Consider the following 17,791-nt stretch of genomic DNA (forward strand, 5'->3'; position numbering starts at 1 on the left):
TATCGGAAAGAGCGATACCACAAAATACAGGTTGTTTCAAACTTAAATGGAGGTCATAACCTATAAATTATTCTTCATTTTCATCTAACATTCATTTGCGAGAATTAGGGCCTAGATGACGTTAAATTCTTATTAAATGATTTATAGCGACGTATTTGAAATATTCTTCTGCTGGTTTTAAATAGAATTCAAGGTTTCCACCCTGTGTTTATTTAAATCCTTCTCATTTAATGCGACGCATAATTAAATGCACTTTTCAATAGGTTCGTTAAGACTTTCGAATGCTATAATCATACCTTCTTAGAACTTGCGAAAGAAATTGAAAATAATGGCTTTATAAATTCAAGTACATCGTGTGCGATCAGTATAATCATCGGCACATGTGCCAACTTCGGTCGGCAGACAACTCTTCCGCGGTTGGTTACGGTTCACCCTATTTAACCATTTATTAATTATAACATAATTAACTGAGTTGGAATTGTTAATAGTTGGCACACCTGTAGATGACATATTAACTTAATATATTGCTATATCTTATTGTTTAATCAATTTAATTATTTTATGTTACCGCTTAACTATACATGGTTCACAAGTCCCAGGGTTAAGGTACGCTGGATGGCATTGAGGGCAAGCTGGGTTCTCCCCATAACTTGCTCTTCCAGGTCTAGAAACTTCTACTTGGAAAGAGGTCTGAGCTGATTCATCATCGTATCCTGGGTGAGGCCTATCTAATGGGAACACAAAGTCTGGGATGAAGTACGAACTAGTATTATACTCTGTATTACTTGGTTGTATTTCTACTGGTTGAGGAGTGGTTCTGGTATTGTCACTAAAAGGTCTCTTGATAGGTTTCACTGGTTTAGTTGCATTGGCTGTAGTATCATTGCTTAGTTTAGGAGGTTCTAAATCAAATGCTGGTACAGCCCATTTCCATTCATAGTAAATTGGTGGACCCATTGTCGTAGATGCATATGAAGTCATATCATTTTTCGGAGGCTGAAGTTCTCTAGATGGTACTGCTACTAAATTATCATTTGATTCCGTAGTTATCTCAGTTTTGGGTTTTACATTGACTTTTTCAAATCTAGTGCTTTCTGATAAACCTTTTTTCTTATCATTTTGTAAGACATTGAAGTTGTTACCAAAGTTTTTATTTTTGCGCGGGATTCTCTCTTCCTCAGAACTGACCTGTGCATCTGGTAAATGTCTGTTTAGATCTATTATTTCTGACCGTGTCATAGTTGTCTTCAAAGAGTCTGGGGAATTTGGATCAAAGCGTTTTATGAAGTTCACTACAGGATCTTGTGTTTTGATTCTTACATCAATTTCATACTCCTCTGATTGGCTGTCAGCTGGCGGTAAAAATGGAGCAACTAACACCTTGGACGGTGGAGAAACGTTTATGTTTGGTCGAACTCTGTTTGCTTCAAACGTTTGCTCAGGATCTGGTTTGTTGAAAACGAATTCTTTACTATTGGTATCCTTAGTAGGTGGTTTGGGGGTTGTTTTTTTATTATTGAATGTAAAATGATCTTCATTAATTTCGACGACGGGACCAGGTCTCTTTGGATTTTTACTGTTGAAGTTAAACTCTTCATTTGTATCAATGCCAGCCACCGGAAGTCTCTTGGTTTTCATTGACCATGACGACGGTGGTCTGTAGTTACGCTTGTCGCTGTCCAAATCGTTGTCACTGCTTGAGAACGATTCCGAAATACCCACAATACTGTTATCCGGGTGGAATGGGTACTGAAAAGTGAAAGAAATACAGAATTAGTTACAATACTAACAAAACATGAGTGAGCTGTCGACCGCCCTGGCGCAGTGGAGAGGGTTATGTTCTTATAAGCGGGAGATGACGGGTTCGATCCCCAGCAGGGGCAATTTCTGAATTATCGTTGGTCTGGGCTATTGGGAGACCGTGGCTAGGTACCATTCCACCAAACAAAGACGTGCCGCCAAGCAATTCAGTTTTCCGGTACGAGGTTGCGTTACGCAGAAAGAGTACTTTATAAAAAGAATAGGAAAAGATAATGCAATGTTCGATGCCTTTAATCTCATTGTAAATGCCGTCATCATCGTGACAGCGTCACGACAGTATATAGAGGCTAAGCGACCTACCCTTACTAGTGCCAACTATATGAGGATCTTTTTCTCGCCCCGTACTTGCGCACGAGTACTCTGTCTATAGACAGCTTCGTCGATAATTGTATGAATATTCTTATCCTGCACGGCCAGCACAGACAGAAGACATAAATAATATCCCCCAACTGTAACCCCTAACAGGGGATATAATAATTAACATGTCCCACCTGCTAAAGCACGGGAACATGGAAAAGGATAAGTTCAACCCCTCATATACTCATAATATATTATTTGGATATTATTTCCATTTTGCGTCAGTGCTCTGAGAGTTGATAAAGCTGTGGGAGAGGATATATTTTTAACCTTTCACTAGGGAGATAACTGTCCCAAAGCTAGCCGTGCTGTAGTCTAAAAGGCTTGTGACTGCAGGGAATTAAAGGGAATATGATGATTTTATGTAAAATCCAACACAAATAATTGTACCCCTATTATTAACTTGGATGTATATTGTATAACAGTCCAGTGGATAGAGCTGGAATTCTGTTTCGGGCGCCGAGCTTGAATCCCAGCATGCACCTCTAACTTTTCTGAGTTATTTGCGTTTTAAGTAATTAAAATATCACTTTCTTCAACGTTATTAATGAAAACTTCGTGAGAAAACCTGCGCATGCCTGAGATTTCTGGATTGATATAATACTGATGATGATGATATTGTGTAAGGCAAGCGTTACACAACGATCATGCATGATGTAAAGAATTATTAAAGAGTTGGCTAGAACACGCTTGCCTAGAAAATATACACTCTTGCCTTGAAAGGATTCAAGTCATGTGGCAGAAAATGAAAACATTATCTACGGGAGCTCTTACCTTACTTTCAGCTTCTTTTAATCCGTCGTAGTATTTACTGTTGGGCGGCACGGAGAGGATGTCTGGACGGGGGGTGCGCTGTCGCATGTCCTCGTCCGACACAAATGGCTTGTCCCTTTGGCCTGACGGAAAAAACGTTTGTTTGTTCATTTGTTTAATTATGCACGCACAAAAACAAAATACAAAAAGAAAAAAGGAACAATAGAGAAACATAAAAGTTAGCGTAGGTGTGCATAGACGAAGGCGCCTTCGGCGATTTGTAGAGTCATATCAAGGTCTCAGGGGAGGGTCTGCCACGGGGGGTGCCGCTGGCTCGGTCGCGGTTGTGTGCGACGGCGTTCCCGCGGCATTGCCACCAGGCGACTGGTTGGAACACCGTGGGGTTTTAGCCGGTACGAGTCCAACATAACCACCGTGCCTCCCCGTGGCGCCGTGGTATACATGAGGATTTCCCCACGAAGAAAAAACGGGCTGATCTCGAAACGTTTATTTGCATAGTTTTAACTAAACGATTAGCTAACACCATATTCAAAAACGTTGTGTTTTTGATCGAACTTATCCTTTTATGTTCGAGAAAGAGTTTAACTGCTAAATCACACTCAGACGGTCAGAGATTGCGGAACTCTTCATCATGAATAGCTTATGAAAGTCCACTGATGGACTAACGGCCTATTCTAACGGGAGAGTTTGCCCATAATCAGCATACTGGGCAGTTGGGTTGGTGATCGCAAATGGTAGTATTAGCAGCACCATGCCCATTCTCTGTTGATTTTATGGTCGATAACTATGGGTCCCATAAGAAGACTCAGGGTCACTCAGCTGGCGATGGAGAGAGCTATGCTCGTGGTATCTATGGATCTCCTAGTTTCTGATTGATAGAAGAATCAGAGTTACCAACATAGCTCAATAAGTTGCGAAGCTGTAGTGGTAATCGGCGGGGCACATAATATATCGGAGAACCGGTGGATGTTGGGGTGTTGGAATGGCGGCGCGCACTGGTAAACACAGCATGCTGTGCGTGGTAGGTGCCACCCTGATGAGGTGGGTAAATTAAATCAACAAAGTTGCAGGGACCCATTGGACGCAAGTGGCACAAACAGTTCGTAACAAATGCTAAGTTTTACCAGAAGATTTTATACCAGGATAAATTTTATATTATGACCATCTTCACAATATAAGCAAAATGTGTTCCAAATTTCATCTAGATCAGTTCATCGGTTGAGCCGAACATAGATAACAAACAAACAGACAACTTTTGCATTTAGAATATTAGTATTGACTATTATAATGTAGGCACGTCCAACTAGACGATCTTTTTTATTTTTAAAAGTACGTAGCTACCTGGAGCACCTTCGTGAACGTGCTACATTCTTGTCATTTTATTTACATTACGATAGTATGCAAATCTACTCAAAATTGATTGATAGGTCGTGTACGGGCTAATGAATTTGAGTCGGGGCGTAACAATAAAGGCAAATTAAGGTTGTATCGTGAGGAGGCACCGACCCGCAAGGCTGCGAGATCGACTCGTGCACTGGCCTTTAACGAAGTCAGCAATTCGGTGCTTCGAAATTATACGAGTTTAATTAAACTATTTACTTACGAGCTTCTACCCGCGACTTTGTCTACGTGGACTTCAGAATTGGGTGTAAACCGCTCGTTAGTAATTTTTAATCTTAACACGGGAACTATTTGAGAGATCAGTATAGAAAGAACATGTCCTTTTCCATACCAAATTTCAAAGCTGTCTGCCCGCGGCTTAGCTCGTAAAAAAAATTCAATGTTCCCTCAGAAACTTCTTAAGGAATAAAAGGTAGCCTATATTTCCATATCAAAGGCTAAGTGCATGCCAAATTTCATCCAAATCCGTCCTGCAGTGTTTGCGTGATTGAGTAACAAACATCCACACTTTCACATTATTATAATAAAACTAACTGTTGCCCGCGACTTCGTCGGCGTATGATTTTGTATTTTGATGTGGCATTCAATTGGCATTCAAGTATTCAGCATCGCTAAGCCTTTACTGAGGGGCTTGCTGCTGTCCGCTGAGGAGTTCTGTCTTCTTTCTCCAACTACATTTATCACAAAGTTTTGGCAAAATTAAACACATATTATACAAACACTTTCATCCCCTCTCCCAAAGGAACCGAGCTTAATGTCGGGATAAAAAGTATCCTATATCACTTTCAAGAATATGTGTACAAAGTTTCATGAGGAACGGTTAAAAAGTTTTTGCGTGAAAGCGTAATAAACAAACTTACATTGACATTCATAATATTAGTAAGTTATAGGGATATTAGTAGGATTATAAGCTTGTGCCCGCGAAGGTTTTTTTCCATTTAAAATTTTTTCAAATTCTAAATGGAAAACCATCTCCAATTAACAGAGCAAACCCTCGTAGGGCATGCAAGGAACACGCCTTGTAATGTGTTACCCTGTGTCCCATTAACCTGGGTCGTAGCTGTGAAGCTCTCATGCCTATTATCAAAACGGCAATGAAGCCCTTTAGACCTGAACACAGCATTGCAACAATGCTGCTTTGCGGCAGAAATAAGCATGGAGGAGTAAGTACTTCACCGGACGAGTGCAGGGATGAAAGTAACCTGTCTCACTCTTTATCTACCAATCTAAATAATGAACAAAATATATTTGTAGGAAGCCTCGGTCATGGCTAGTTACCTATCGCTTACCACCGACAAAGAGGAGCCGCTAAGCGATTTATCCTTCCGGTACGCAACACAACGGTTCAGTTTATTAGTTCCGGTACCATTCGGACTCCGGATATATGCTTTCGCTAAGGCATATTTAAAAATCATCTTAATAGGAATTTTAAATAGGTTGTTGTTTAATTAAATAATGTAATGTCAACAGCGTAATCTTTGCAGGTACTTATCTAGAATTAGGATTAATTTGATCAGAGCAGCAGTGAAAGTCCAATGCAGTTGCGCAACACTTATCTGATACAATAAGCTATTAGCCTGCACGGCTCGTAACAAGCTGGAATGGCTGCGAGCTAACAAAAACCTACGTAACGCTATATAGTGCTACCAATTTATAACAGCTTAAAGCTATTCACGAATTGTTCTGAAGTTATTATCTTTTGTGTTAACATGCTCCAATTTTATTGGTGTACTTGAACCTTGTGTGGTATTTTAGCCTTTATAGCCCAAAGCAGATATTAACGTGAATTGCCCTCCGAACCGGTGCACGTGTTAGAGTCACTACAAATAGACTGACTTGACGTTTCAAAAGTGCTTATAAACTAGGCCTACTTGAAATAAATGGATTTTGAATTTTGAATCCTTTTTAAAATATTATCTAAGACCTTGATATCAATTTATGGCGTTGTTTTAGTTGACACCGCGTATTTTATTTCTAACTGCCTCCGTTGGTGAGGTGTTTAGCATGTTTAACGGATCACGTGGCTTCGAATCCCGTGGTTCCGAGTTATTATCACTCACTTGCAATGATAAAGTTCAATGCCACAGACAGACTCATACACACACACACACACACACACACACTCCCACACACACTAACACACACACACCCACTTACAAAAACACCCACACAAAACTATGTTAACGGCCTACAGATTGGTAATTATAATATTAAATAAAAATAAAAATATTTAAAGTTAGGTTTATATTTCTTAAGTTAACCTTATAGGTGTACTCTTACCAATAAGTAGGTTGGCGTCATAGTCACTCTCGGAGTTGGTGCAGTTCACCATGTACCAGTGGTCGCACACCAGCATCCGTTGCTGGAACAGCGTGGTGTTCGGGCACGAGTAGCTGAACTGGCGGCCCAGGCCGTCACACATGTGGTACACCTGGAATGCGAGAAGTCATCCTTTAGTTAAAGAAAACTGACCACGAAAGCCTCTACTACCGCAAATATTCACCATCATTAGCTTACTAATATAACATCGCTTGGGTTCCCACTCGCCAGTAAGCGTAGGTACTTACGTTTTCCAATTAAATTTGGACGGCCGATTGGCGCAGTTTGCAGCGACCCTGCTTTCTGAGCCCAAGGCCGTTGGTTCGATTCCCACTACTGGAAAATGTTTGTGTGATGAGCATGAATGTTTTTCAGTGTCTGACTGTTTATATGTATATTAGAAGTATTTATGTATATCTATCTTCTATCTATCTATATAATATATAATAGGGCAAGTGTGTGGGTATGTTCCGTATAGGCTCCAAAATGGCTGGACCGATTTCAATGAAACTTTCAGGGAATCTCCGGATTGACCTGGCGAGTAATCCTGTTAAGTTTGGTGACGATCGGAGCACTCCTATATTTGAACTGTAAAACTGTCAAATACAGCTTTTATTTACTATGATGATATTCTATTGTTGGGTATACATGGGTGTAGATAATGATATTCACCCGCTCGAGAAGAGAATAGAAGAGAATGAATACGGAGAGAAATAAATGATTTAATATATTATGAGACTTAAATTAAAAATTTAATGATGTAAGTTCATTGTTTAAATAAAATAAAGCAAAATCTAGCCCGGCGAAGCGGGCTGGGTACGCTAGTTATTTATAAAAAATATTCATCAGTCATCTTAGTACCCATAACAGCTACGCTTAAATTGGGGCTGGATGGCGACGTGTGTATAGTCGTAGTATATTTTTGTTTTTTTTTAAATAACACTGCTGCTACTATTATGCAAAAAAACAACAATAATAACAACTGTGACCTCATAATAATCAACGTTCTTTTTAAAAGGTTTAATCTACTCAGATATTATTGTGAGAAATACAAAATCCAGCTTCCTTGTATGTGTTTAAAAATGTAGCGAGGTCGTTTGCCGTAATATTAATAGTAGCGTGCACAATTACCTACGGATGCCTTCATTTTGTGTAACCTTAGTTAATTTTTATGTGAAACATCTACTGACCTCTGTTATCGCACCTTGGAAGTAAGACCTACTTATATGTCTACACACCCTGTCTGCGACCCCACATATTTATTTTTTCGTATTTAGTATCTCTCCGCTATTTAGGGGAGAGCAACTTCTATCTCCAGCATGCAACTCTAACTTTTCGCACTAATGTACATTTTTTATTTATCTCAATTTTCATTGTGGAACAATTTTATAAGCACTATTGAAGCGTCAAATAGGTCTGTTAGTTGTGACTCTACCACCGGTTAGGAAGGCAGATTCTACATTGCTTTAACGGTTAAAGCAAACATTGTGAGGAAAGCGATAGGCCTGAGTGTTCTCTATTACGTTCTCAATGTAATATGAAGTCTATCAATTCGTAGTTGGCCAGTGTATTGGACTACTTCCTAAACTTCTCCTTCCAAGAGGAGACCCGTGAACTGTAATGGACTGCCGACTAATTAATTTAAAACTCTCATAACTCCGAAAAGTAACAAGTACCTGGAATCGTACAAGTAACAAGTAACCACTAGGCTACGTCTGCTTGTTGTTTTATTACAAAACAAATATGTGCACGTATTAAGAAACGAGGAAAAGTAACTAACTGGTTTTGAATACTTCCGTAGTTTCCCGCGACTAAATCTGCACAGAAAGGCTGGTAAAGGGTTGATGACGATGATGCTGATCTCCTACACGAAAGGAGGTCTGTGCTCAATGGTATAAAAATGAGGCTGCGACAATGATTCAGAAGGGTAGATCTATAAGATAGACATAAATATTGTAACAACGTATATGTGGGTTATGCAATCTTATTTAGATTTTGCTGGGTGCTTGGGTGTTTTCTGGGTTAAAAAGAACCTATCCTTACTCTATTTCCAAAGTGCATACATCTTGTATACGAATATGTGACAAATTTGTGTATTGTTTGAGTGTAACATTAATAACAATCAAACAATCTAATAGACACACTTTTGCAATATAACGTAATGCTAGCTTAATAAAAGGCAGATATTTTTATCACAAATGAACAATTCATTTTTGTTTCTGTATTGATGGGGGTTTTGAAAGCAATTTGGTAATTTACATACGCATTGTTATTTACTTTTGATTACTTTTGATCTGCGTTATAAATAAATCTCCTTTACTTTATACCTTGAATGTTAAGAACTGGAAATTATTTAATTGGGTAGCATTTGTCCATAACTTCATACACGTGTTTAAGGTTTCCCGGGAAAAAGACTGGTCTTTGTCAAGTGACTTAATTGATGAGAATAAGATTTAATATTAAAACAATATCAGAGGTGCAATGTCAGAGTACACTGTTTTATTAAAAACCAAACAGTTTTTAACTTTAAATATACAGTTATCGCCAGATGATGGGCAATCTTCGGCTAGCTACCATCCTACTGACAAAGACGTGCTGCCATACGATTTATCGATGCGTAAAAACCTGTGTTTTTCGTAAAGTCAAAGTAAAATATTTCTTTATCAAATAGGCACATAGATGGCACTTATGATGCGTTCATTACATACAAAATGTGTACATAGTAGCAAGATGATAACGATAACTATATTAGTGTACCTAAAACTAAGGCTACGAGGGTTCCAAACGTGCCCTGGTCTAAGAAGAAGCCCACAACAAACTTATAGCAGAGTGTCAAAGCTATTCCGGAAAACTACTACCGCCATGCTTTTTTCTGTTGAAAAAACTGTTTTCTGATTCCAAGGCCGTGGGTTCGATTCCTATAACTGGAAAATGTTTCCGTGATGAACATGCATGTTTTTCAGTGTCTGGATGTTTATCATATTTATAACACTTTTTGATTCGAAGTTGTTAAGCCACATTGCCGGTGTAATACCGGCAACTAAGCCCTTCAGACTGGAACACAGTATTGCAACAATGCTGCTTAGCGGCAGAAATAAGCATGGCGATAGATAGTACATTCTCGGACGAGCTCTGTCACAAAAAGCTCTACTACTACTAGGTCAGATTGCAGTCAAGGTCAGTGCGCAGCAGTGGGACGCTAATGAACTGAGGATGAGTAGGTTACTTCCGGCATGATTATGCACGTGTGCATAATAGCATGTGGGCATGAAGGAAGCTTATGGTTACGTATGATCGCTATTAGACGCTCATTAGAGCATCATTAAAATGTAATTTGCTACCTTTAGGGATCCGTAGTATCACGGTCACGGGCCGCTTGCTTCCGGCGGCTTGGACACTGAGCCTAAAGCGAGCATTTCTTTCGAAACAAACTTTTATAAACTTAATCATCGTCATCATAACATACGATAAACGTCCAATGCGTTTTTTTTTATTCCACTAAAAGTTTTCCCTTGACTGCAATCTTACCTGGTAAGTGATGATGCAGTCTAAGATGGTAGCGGGCTAACCTGTTATGGAGTATGGTAGTCGTACCCCTAAGCGGTTTCTATGCAACATCGCACCGGAACACTAAATCGGTTAGCCGCACGTCTTTGTCGGTAGGGTGGTAACTAGCCACCGCCAAAGCCTCCCACCAGGCACAACATGCTGGACATAGGCCTCGAGTTAGGAGTTCCAAATGCCACGGTCGTGTGCCGCTTGGTATCCGCAGTTTTCAGCGACTCGTTTGATGACGTCTGTATACCTCGATGGGGTCTGCGGGAGCTGCGTATTCCTGCACCTTGGGACATTCGGACGTCCATCGGTCATTCGAGCTAGGTGCCCACTTCGGCATCACGATTCGTTGACCTATGTCGGTAACATTAGTTATTTTATGGATCTCCTAATTTCTGATATAACAGATACTCTCCATCGCCCGCTGTTTTATCTGAGCCTTGTTTTAGTATTCATGCACTGCGGGATAGTTAATTGCTTAAATAAAATTCAAAATTCATTTATTTCAAGTAGGCCTAATTTATAAGCACTTTTGAAACGTCAAGTCAGTCTGTTTGTAGTGACCCTACCACCGGAGCACCGTGCCGGGGCTCGAACTCGTTCTCCCCGAAAGTAAAGCCGCCGTCCACTAGGCTATCAGTAAGTAGATGTAATGTGGACACCTATATACCGAACCACAACTTGAATATGATTCCCACTTGGCGTTTTATTGTTTGTAATAGATTTCATACACGCAATTGATACATTCTATTACGTCACAAATGCAAGCGTTCTTACAAATATTATAGCAATATTTGCGGGCAAACTGTCATTTCATAAAACGAAACTACAGAAAATTTAATTATTTCGAAACCGTTTATAATGAAGCTATAAAGTAATGCTTTAATAAATCTTTTTATACGTTAAAAGGTTACCTAGTTCTGTGCAATTGCGATATTATACGTGGAAGAGTTACTATTGCATAGTAGGTAAAATTACCTGCCAACGAATTACAACCTTTTAAAAAATCATTAATCACCGACTTAAAAACTATTTAATAACAAATGCATGGGACGTTTAACAATGTTTTTGTTTTCTTCACAAATAAACGTTACAATGAAATTAATGAATCAATGTAAGTACAAAAATAAAGGTATCACCAAATGAAAATTCCTCATATCAATAAAAATATAAAAAAGATAAATATGTTTCTTCGTATTCCCTTATATTGTAGCAAGGAAAGTAGTTTTCTATATTTTAACATGCTTTTGCTTTCTAGTTGTATAACATGGCGATTTTTTGCCATTTTTTTCCACGCTTTTTAGTGGCTAGATTTGGAATTATCTTAAGTTATAATGACCAATTGTCAACTGCTCATAATCTTTACAAAATATTTTTAAATGTAAAAAAAAACTAGGAACTTGCCTTACTACTATAGAAAAAGGAATGGTAAACAAAGTAATTTTGACATTTCGTTTGTCATTAGAATAGGATATTATTAGTATTAGTGGGTTAGATTCCCACAACTGGAAAACGTTTGTGTGATGAACATGATTGCTTACTTTATCTTTAAGTATTTATGTGGATTATATTCATAAAAATATACTATAGCTTTCTCAGTAGGTACCCAAAATACAAGCTAAGCTTACCTTGGGGCTAGACGGCGCGGATGTGTGTATTGTGTAGTACCTATATTTATTTATTTATGTCATGCTTTTTAGTTGTTTAACAAAGTAAGTTTTTTTTATTATTTTTTTTACTTTTATCTATTATTTTATCTACGTAAATACTATATTAATAATTACAAAATTGTACGAAGCCGATCTTAATATTCTCTGCATTTTATCCTTAAGTACATATGGAAACGAGAATCATTACCAGACTGACAGTGCAACTATATATATTATTATGGACGTCTTCTACCGCAACGTCATTCATCACGTGTCTACAATCACTTTAGATCAAAGACGTGGCACATCCTGTCATGGATAAAACCCTCCTAATGTAGAGCAAACTTTGATTTAACCGCTTTATAGTTCACACAAACAAATTACATATTCGTGACTAGTAAACCGACATAACACCAAAAAAAATCTATTAAAAATTAAATTGGTGTAGCACACTTTACGAAATTGAATAAACAATAGATTAGAGCTCAAGGTCGTTATCGTATATGAATAAAAATAAAAACCAAGTGTATACACACGTTGCAATCAGTTTTCATATAATTTACCTCAGAAGTCTGTATTTTAGATACACGCGAGCGTTAAGTACATAGGACCAACAGTGGTTTTATTGATAGATAAGAAGAGATACATATGAAGACATTGAACTTTCTGAACTCATAAGCTGAATCTAGAATATTTATAATAAGTTAATTGCCAACATTGTTCAACTCACATCTCATTAATTTCTCGAAAAACTACGCAACCTACTAATATTTTAGCTACCTACTCGGCAGGTATAACTTATTATTTTTGAAATTCATAATTTCAATTTTACTTTTCAATATTTATTTTTGTAGAGGTGGTAGAGTCACTACACACAGACAGACTTGACGTTTCAAAAGTGCTTGTATTAGGCCTACTTGAAATAAATGAATTTTGAATTTTGAATTTTGTAATATGTTTCTAGGTATGATGGTTGATAATTATGTAACAGCTATATAATTTTTTAAGAAATGTTCATATTTTATTCTGATACTATGTTCGTTGAGTTGAAGATGAAAAAGAGATAATTATTTGAAATAAATCGCAAACAGAGTAAATTATTTACATGGCAATTTTTTCTAGCATTTAGGACTGGAGTCGTGGGAATTTGTTTGTATTATATCTATTTGACTAAGTGAAGATACACTTTGTTATTTCAAGGTCGCCAAATCTCTTCCTCATTCCAATTTAAACGCCACAGGCGGCCCCGGTGGTACAAAACGATTGAAAATGGTTTCGATGTTCCATCAAAATTACACTTTTGGGAAATAGTTTCTAGACATCCTATAAGAGGTACTACTATCCATAAAAATGTATAGATCTAAGGATATAAAAAATTGAATTGTCTGTCGTTTATTTCGAAATATCTCTCTGCATATCTGTTTATTTTGGCTAATCATTAGACCAGCTGAAAAGATTTTAATTGTATTTTAACAGAGTAATCGATGATTATAAAGTAAGTTATCAATCAATCAATCCTAACCGTATTCGGTCACAGCGACTGTTTCGGATTCCTGTTTTTTCGGATTTCTATAACAGCTATAAGTTTCTCATCAAAATCATCAGTTTCTAAGCTGTAAATAATAAGTAAGACTTTATGACGTTACAACTATTGGATCGAAACAGTCGTGACTTTGCGAAATCTCATGACATAAAATCATTAAGCTTGACTTGTTATGTTAAATTACACCTTGACTGCAATCTAAGATGGTAGCGGGCTGACATGTTAGGGAGTATGATAATCCCCCTATAATCGGTTTCTACACGACCGCGCACAGGAACACTAAATCGCTTAGCGGCACTTCTTTGTCAGTAAGGTGGTAACTAGCCACGAGTAGCCAGGATTTTATCGAGTACCCGCACTAGGTCACTATATTTAAACTCGGGGCTTTTAAATTTCCAATTTATATATTATCTTCATATGCCTTCCTAGTTCTTTTCATCATTCAAACCAATGAACTGTCGGAACTTATTTAAAACAATTTTTTTCTTAATTTTTGCCAGTCTTGGGCTTTGAATCCTAAAACACACCACAGTGATAAAGCAACGGCCACACTACTCGGAACCACAAGCGACTAAAACAATAAAATAAAACAATACTAATTCGATCTTCACGCGTTAATTATATGGATTCAGTAACCGTTCAGTGACGTAACAGTAGCAGCGAAAGTTCAAGGTAACTGGTTCACGTGAACTGCTCTTAGCGCTTCGCCTTCGCACTCACTTTCATAGCGGTGAAACCTCTTCTGTAGCCTTAGTACAAGGTTTGCTCACTCGCAATCGAGGAGTCTTAAACTCTGTATAGTCAAAGTAAAATAGAACGAATTCCACTCGTTTAAGAGTCGCAAATCCTGTACTTCTGATTTTTGTTTTACAACCCAAAGACCGATCGAAAGTATTTTAACCAAATTTGAGCTTTATCTCAGTGCGAATAGGATGCATTGTAGACTGATGTTCATGTATTTCCATACTCAAAAACGACTCCTCAGATGCGAGCAAATTGTACTTAGGCTATTGACCTCTGGCGCAGCGTTGTTCTGTGCATCGCCCATGAATAGACAAACACCTCGCGGGGCATACAAGGATCACCTCCTACAAAGTGGCGGCCTATGACCGTCAATCTATAATAATAATAATAATAAATATACTACGACAATACACACATCGCCATCTAGCCCCAAAGTAAGCGTAACTTGTGTTATGGTTACTGAGATAGCTGATGAATATTTTTTTATGAATATAATACACATAAATACTTATAATATACAGATAAACACCCAGACACTGAAAAACATTCATGTTCATCACACAAACAATTTCCAGTTGTGGGAATCGAACCCACGACCTTGGACTCAGAAAGCAGGGTCGCTGCCCACTGCGCCACTCGGCCGTCTAATCTGAGGCGTATAAAGCATAGCTTATTATACCAAATTCAAAAATTCTTTATTCATGTAGGCCTATCACAGGCAATTATGAAGCATTCATAGATATATATATGTTTACACAATTGTAAGGGGATGGTGATAACTTTGTTCGCCAACTTAAACCTAAAGCTACCAGGGTTCCAAACTCGCCCTGGTCTAAGAATAGCCCACAACAAACTTGGCAGGGTAATTTTTATTGTTACCACCTTGAAATTAATATTCATCGACAAAGTTAGAGCAATTCACACCCAAGCTCTTTTATCGTTAAGTAATCCTTAATATTATAATAGGATTTTTCTACACGTAAGCTACGTTTTATATAAACTTTGAACTTATTGAGAGACATCTCAAAGATTTCATTCGGTAAAAACTAAAGCTTTAATACTACTACCATAACTAAAAGCAGTATTATCTTAAGATTGTTCACGATTTTTTACAGAATCGTAATAGGGAATTCTTATTCTTAGGATGTCATGGTACGTCAAAGAATCCGTCATTTTAAAATAATTCATGTTAGGTATTGGCGGTCGTTTGTTGCTGCAAACTGGATGGGAATGACCTATTGGTGGCCGCCCGTTGCCCATCAACAGGAGGTGTAGGTGCTGAGAGACTATACCGTTTCATACGAGCAATAATTCTCCAAATCGCTTACCAAGTTAAATGATAAAGTTCTGAGATAACAAAGATTTAAAAATACTACAGGATTGAGAAACCTCCTCCTTTTTTTTTAAAAAAACGTAGCGATTTAAAAAGTACCTATCATCATCATCTTCATCATATCGACCCTTTACCTGCCCACTATAGGGCACGGGTCTCCTCGCACCATGAGAAGGGGTTAAGGCCGTAGTCCACCACGCTGGCCCAGTGCTGATTGTTGGACTTCACACACCCTTGAGAACATTATGGAGAACTCTTAGACATGCGGGTTTCCTCACGATGTCTTCACCGTCTAAGCAAGTGATATTTTAATTGCTTAAAACGCACGTACTTAGAATAGTTTGAGGTTCGAACTCGCGCCCTCGAAAGTGAAGTCAAGCTCCTACCGCTAAGCTGCGCTATCACCGTTTCAAGGACCTATGCATTACTTTAATTCTGAGTTCGTTGAATCAAACGGAGATCAAGTTGTAGTTCGTACAACTGAATTCATAAACTTTATACAGGCTGTTTTGTGGATGTACCTATGTATCACGTTAAACATTGGTAGTTCATTACCGTGTAGACAGTAATAACGATCGTGGCTGGGTTACGCAACAGCGAAAGGTCAAGGTGGCTGGTAATGGGTCCACATCCGCTCGTGGGATGGTTCACTATCCGACGCACTCTCACTTTTGTCTGTCTCGCCACACTGTACCACCATTTCGAGTCAAATGGTAATAAAAAATTACATGCATGCAGTCTTCCTTCTGACCGTGAGCTCAGTGAGTAGGGCCTCCTGAGAATCTGAGCCTCTTCAACCTGGCTTTTCATCCCAGGAAAGGCTTCCATTAAAGTAGTATTATTTTAATATCGTTCACGTTTTGTTTCAGAATTATTATAGTTCTTATAAGTACGTTACGTAAAATAAACTGGACAGCAGCAGACTGCAAAGTACAGGTTCCGTACAGAAACACGAAATATTATAGTAATTCTTTTACAGTTAATTGAATTATAATTTATACCATGTATGTAGTTTAGTTTGCAATATTTTTATGTAGGCAGAAATTTTTATTGCCACACCAACCCGTTCCTTACAAAAACTACTATCGCGAATGGTTATCTGGGAGAGATCGCTTTCGCGATAACACCGCCTTTGCACACCTAAAATAGTTTTTTTGTTGTGTTTTGTTTTTGTGTGTGCAATAAAGAATTTAATAATAATAAACTGTTATTTTGAAATATGACTGCTTAATTCTAAGGATGTCTAGGTACGTCAAATAAACTGTCATATTAAAAGCTTTAACTGATGGTTAGGTATAGTCGGTCATTAATTTCTGCAAACGGCCGACTGTTATAAGGAAATGACCTATTGCTTGCGTAAATACTTAACAACCGGAGCATTGTGGAGTTCGTCCGACTGTACGAGTGTATATAGAAGTGGGACAATTTCTTTTCCATTGTTACATATTGGCAGCAATGGTGAATAACGTTATGTCAACAATGTTTTTTTATTGTACACACGTTTTGACTGTACCGTTTAAACATAATAGCATGTTGAAATTGTCTACCTGATATTGCGAAATTCAGTCATCATTGTTAGCGTCACAAACATTTATTTATTTATTAAGAACACTCACAACATTCATATTACACGTTTTTAAACATAGCACAAACACAAAAACATTGACTGATACGCACATAACATAATATAACATAACATTCGTATGTGCCGATAAAAAATGGACAATACCTTTTGATGTGAAATTTCTTTAGAATCGCAGTGATTTGAAACTCTATGAAACGAAAGAACGATAAAGAAACAAATATTTAAATGTATAAGACAGAATGATAGAATACGTTACACATTTTTTTTTAGTTACCATGGAAACTGAATAATACATGTAATATAATCCACATTACTCATCACCGGCCCACTTCAGGGTACGGGTCTAATTCCAAAATGAGAAGGGGTTAAGGCCGTAGTCCACCACGCTGGCTCAGTGCACTGGGCCCACCTATTAATGGACTCCACACACCTTTATGGAAATTATGCAGAACTCTAAGGCACGCAGATTTCGTCACGATGTTTTCCTTCACCGTGAAAGACATGAACATTTTATTTGCTTAAAAGGCACATGACTAAAAGTTAGAGGTGCGTGCTGGGATTCTTACTCGGCCCCCCAAACGTGAAATCGAAGTCCTACCCACTAAGCTATCACTGCTTAAGAACGTAATTTAAAAAAATATTTTCAAGGTTAAGACTTAACAATTATTCATTGTAAAGTCAACATCTCCTGATGATGCTCCGGTTTCGGA

The 17,791-nt window shown here is 38.0% G+C and overlaps 1 protein-coding gene across 7 annotated transcripts in view; it reads right to left on the bottom strand.

Moving 5' to 3' along the window:
• Nucleotides 1-17,791, bottom strand: part of LOC120630101 — a 63,241-nt gene continuing 45,450 nt past the window's right edge. For all 7 annotated transcript variants that reach the window (XM_039899253.1, XM_039899252.1, XM_039899251.1 and 4 more), the window contains exons 4-6: nt 6,634-6,784; nt 2,953-3,074; nt 1-1,749 (exon numbers count right to left, since the gene is read on the bottom strand). In XM_039899253.1, coding sequence (XP_039755187.1) covers nt 565-1,749; nt 2,953-3,074; nt 6,634-6,784 — 1,458 coding nt within the window. In that variant the 3' untranslated portion in view covers nt 1-564. The remainder of the gene's footprint in view (nt 1,750-2,952; nt 3,075-6,633; nt 6,785-17,791) is intronic.

This window comes from Pararge aegeria, chromosome 15 (assembly GCF_905163445.1).
Source record: "Pararge aegeria chromosome 15, ilParAegt1.1, whole genome shotgun sequence".
In the NCBI taxonomy this organism is placed as follows: Eukaryota; Metazoa; Arthropoda; class Insecta; order Lepidoptera; family Nymphalidae; genus Pararge; species Pararge aegeria.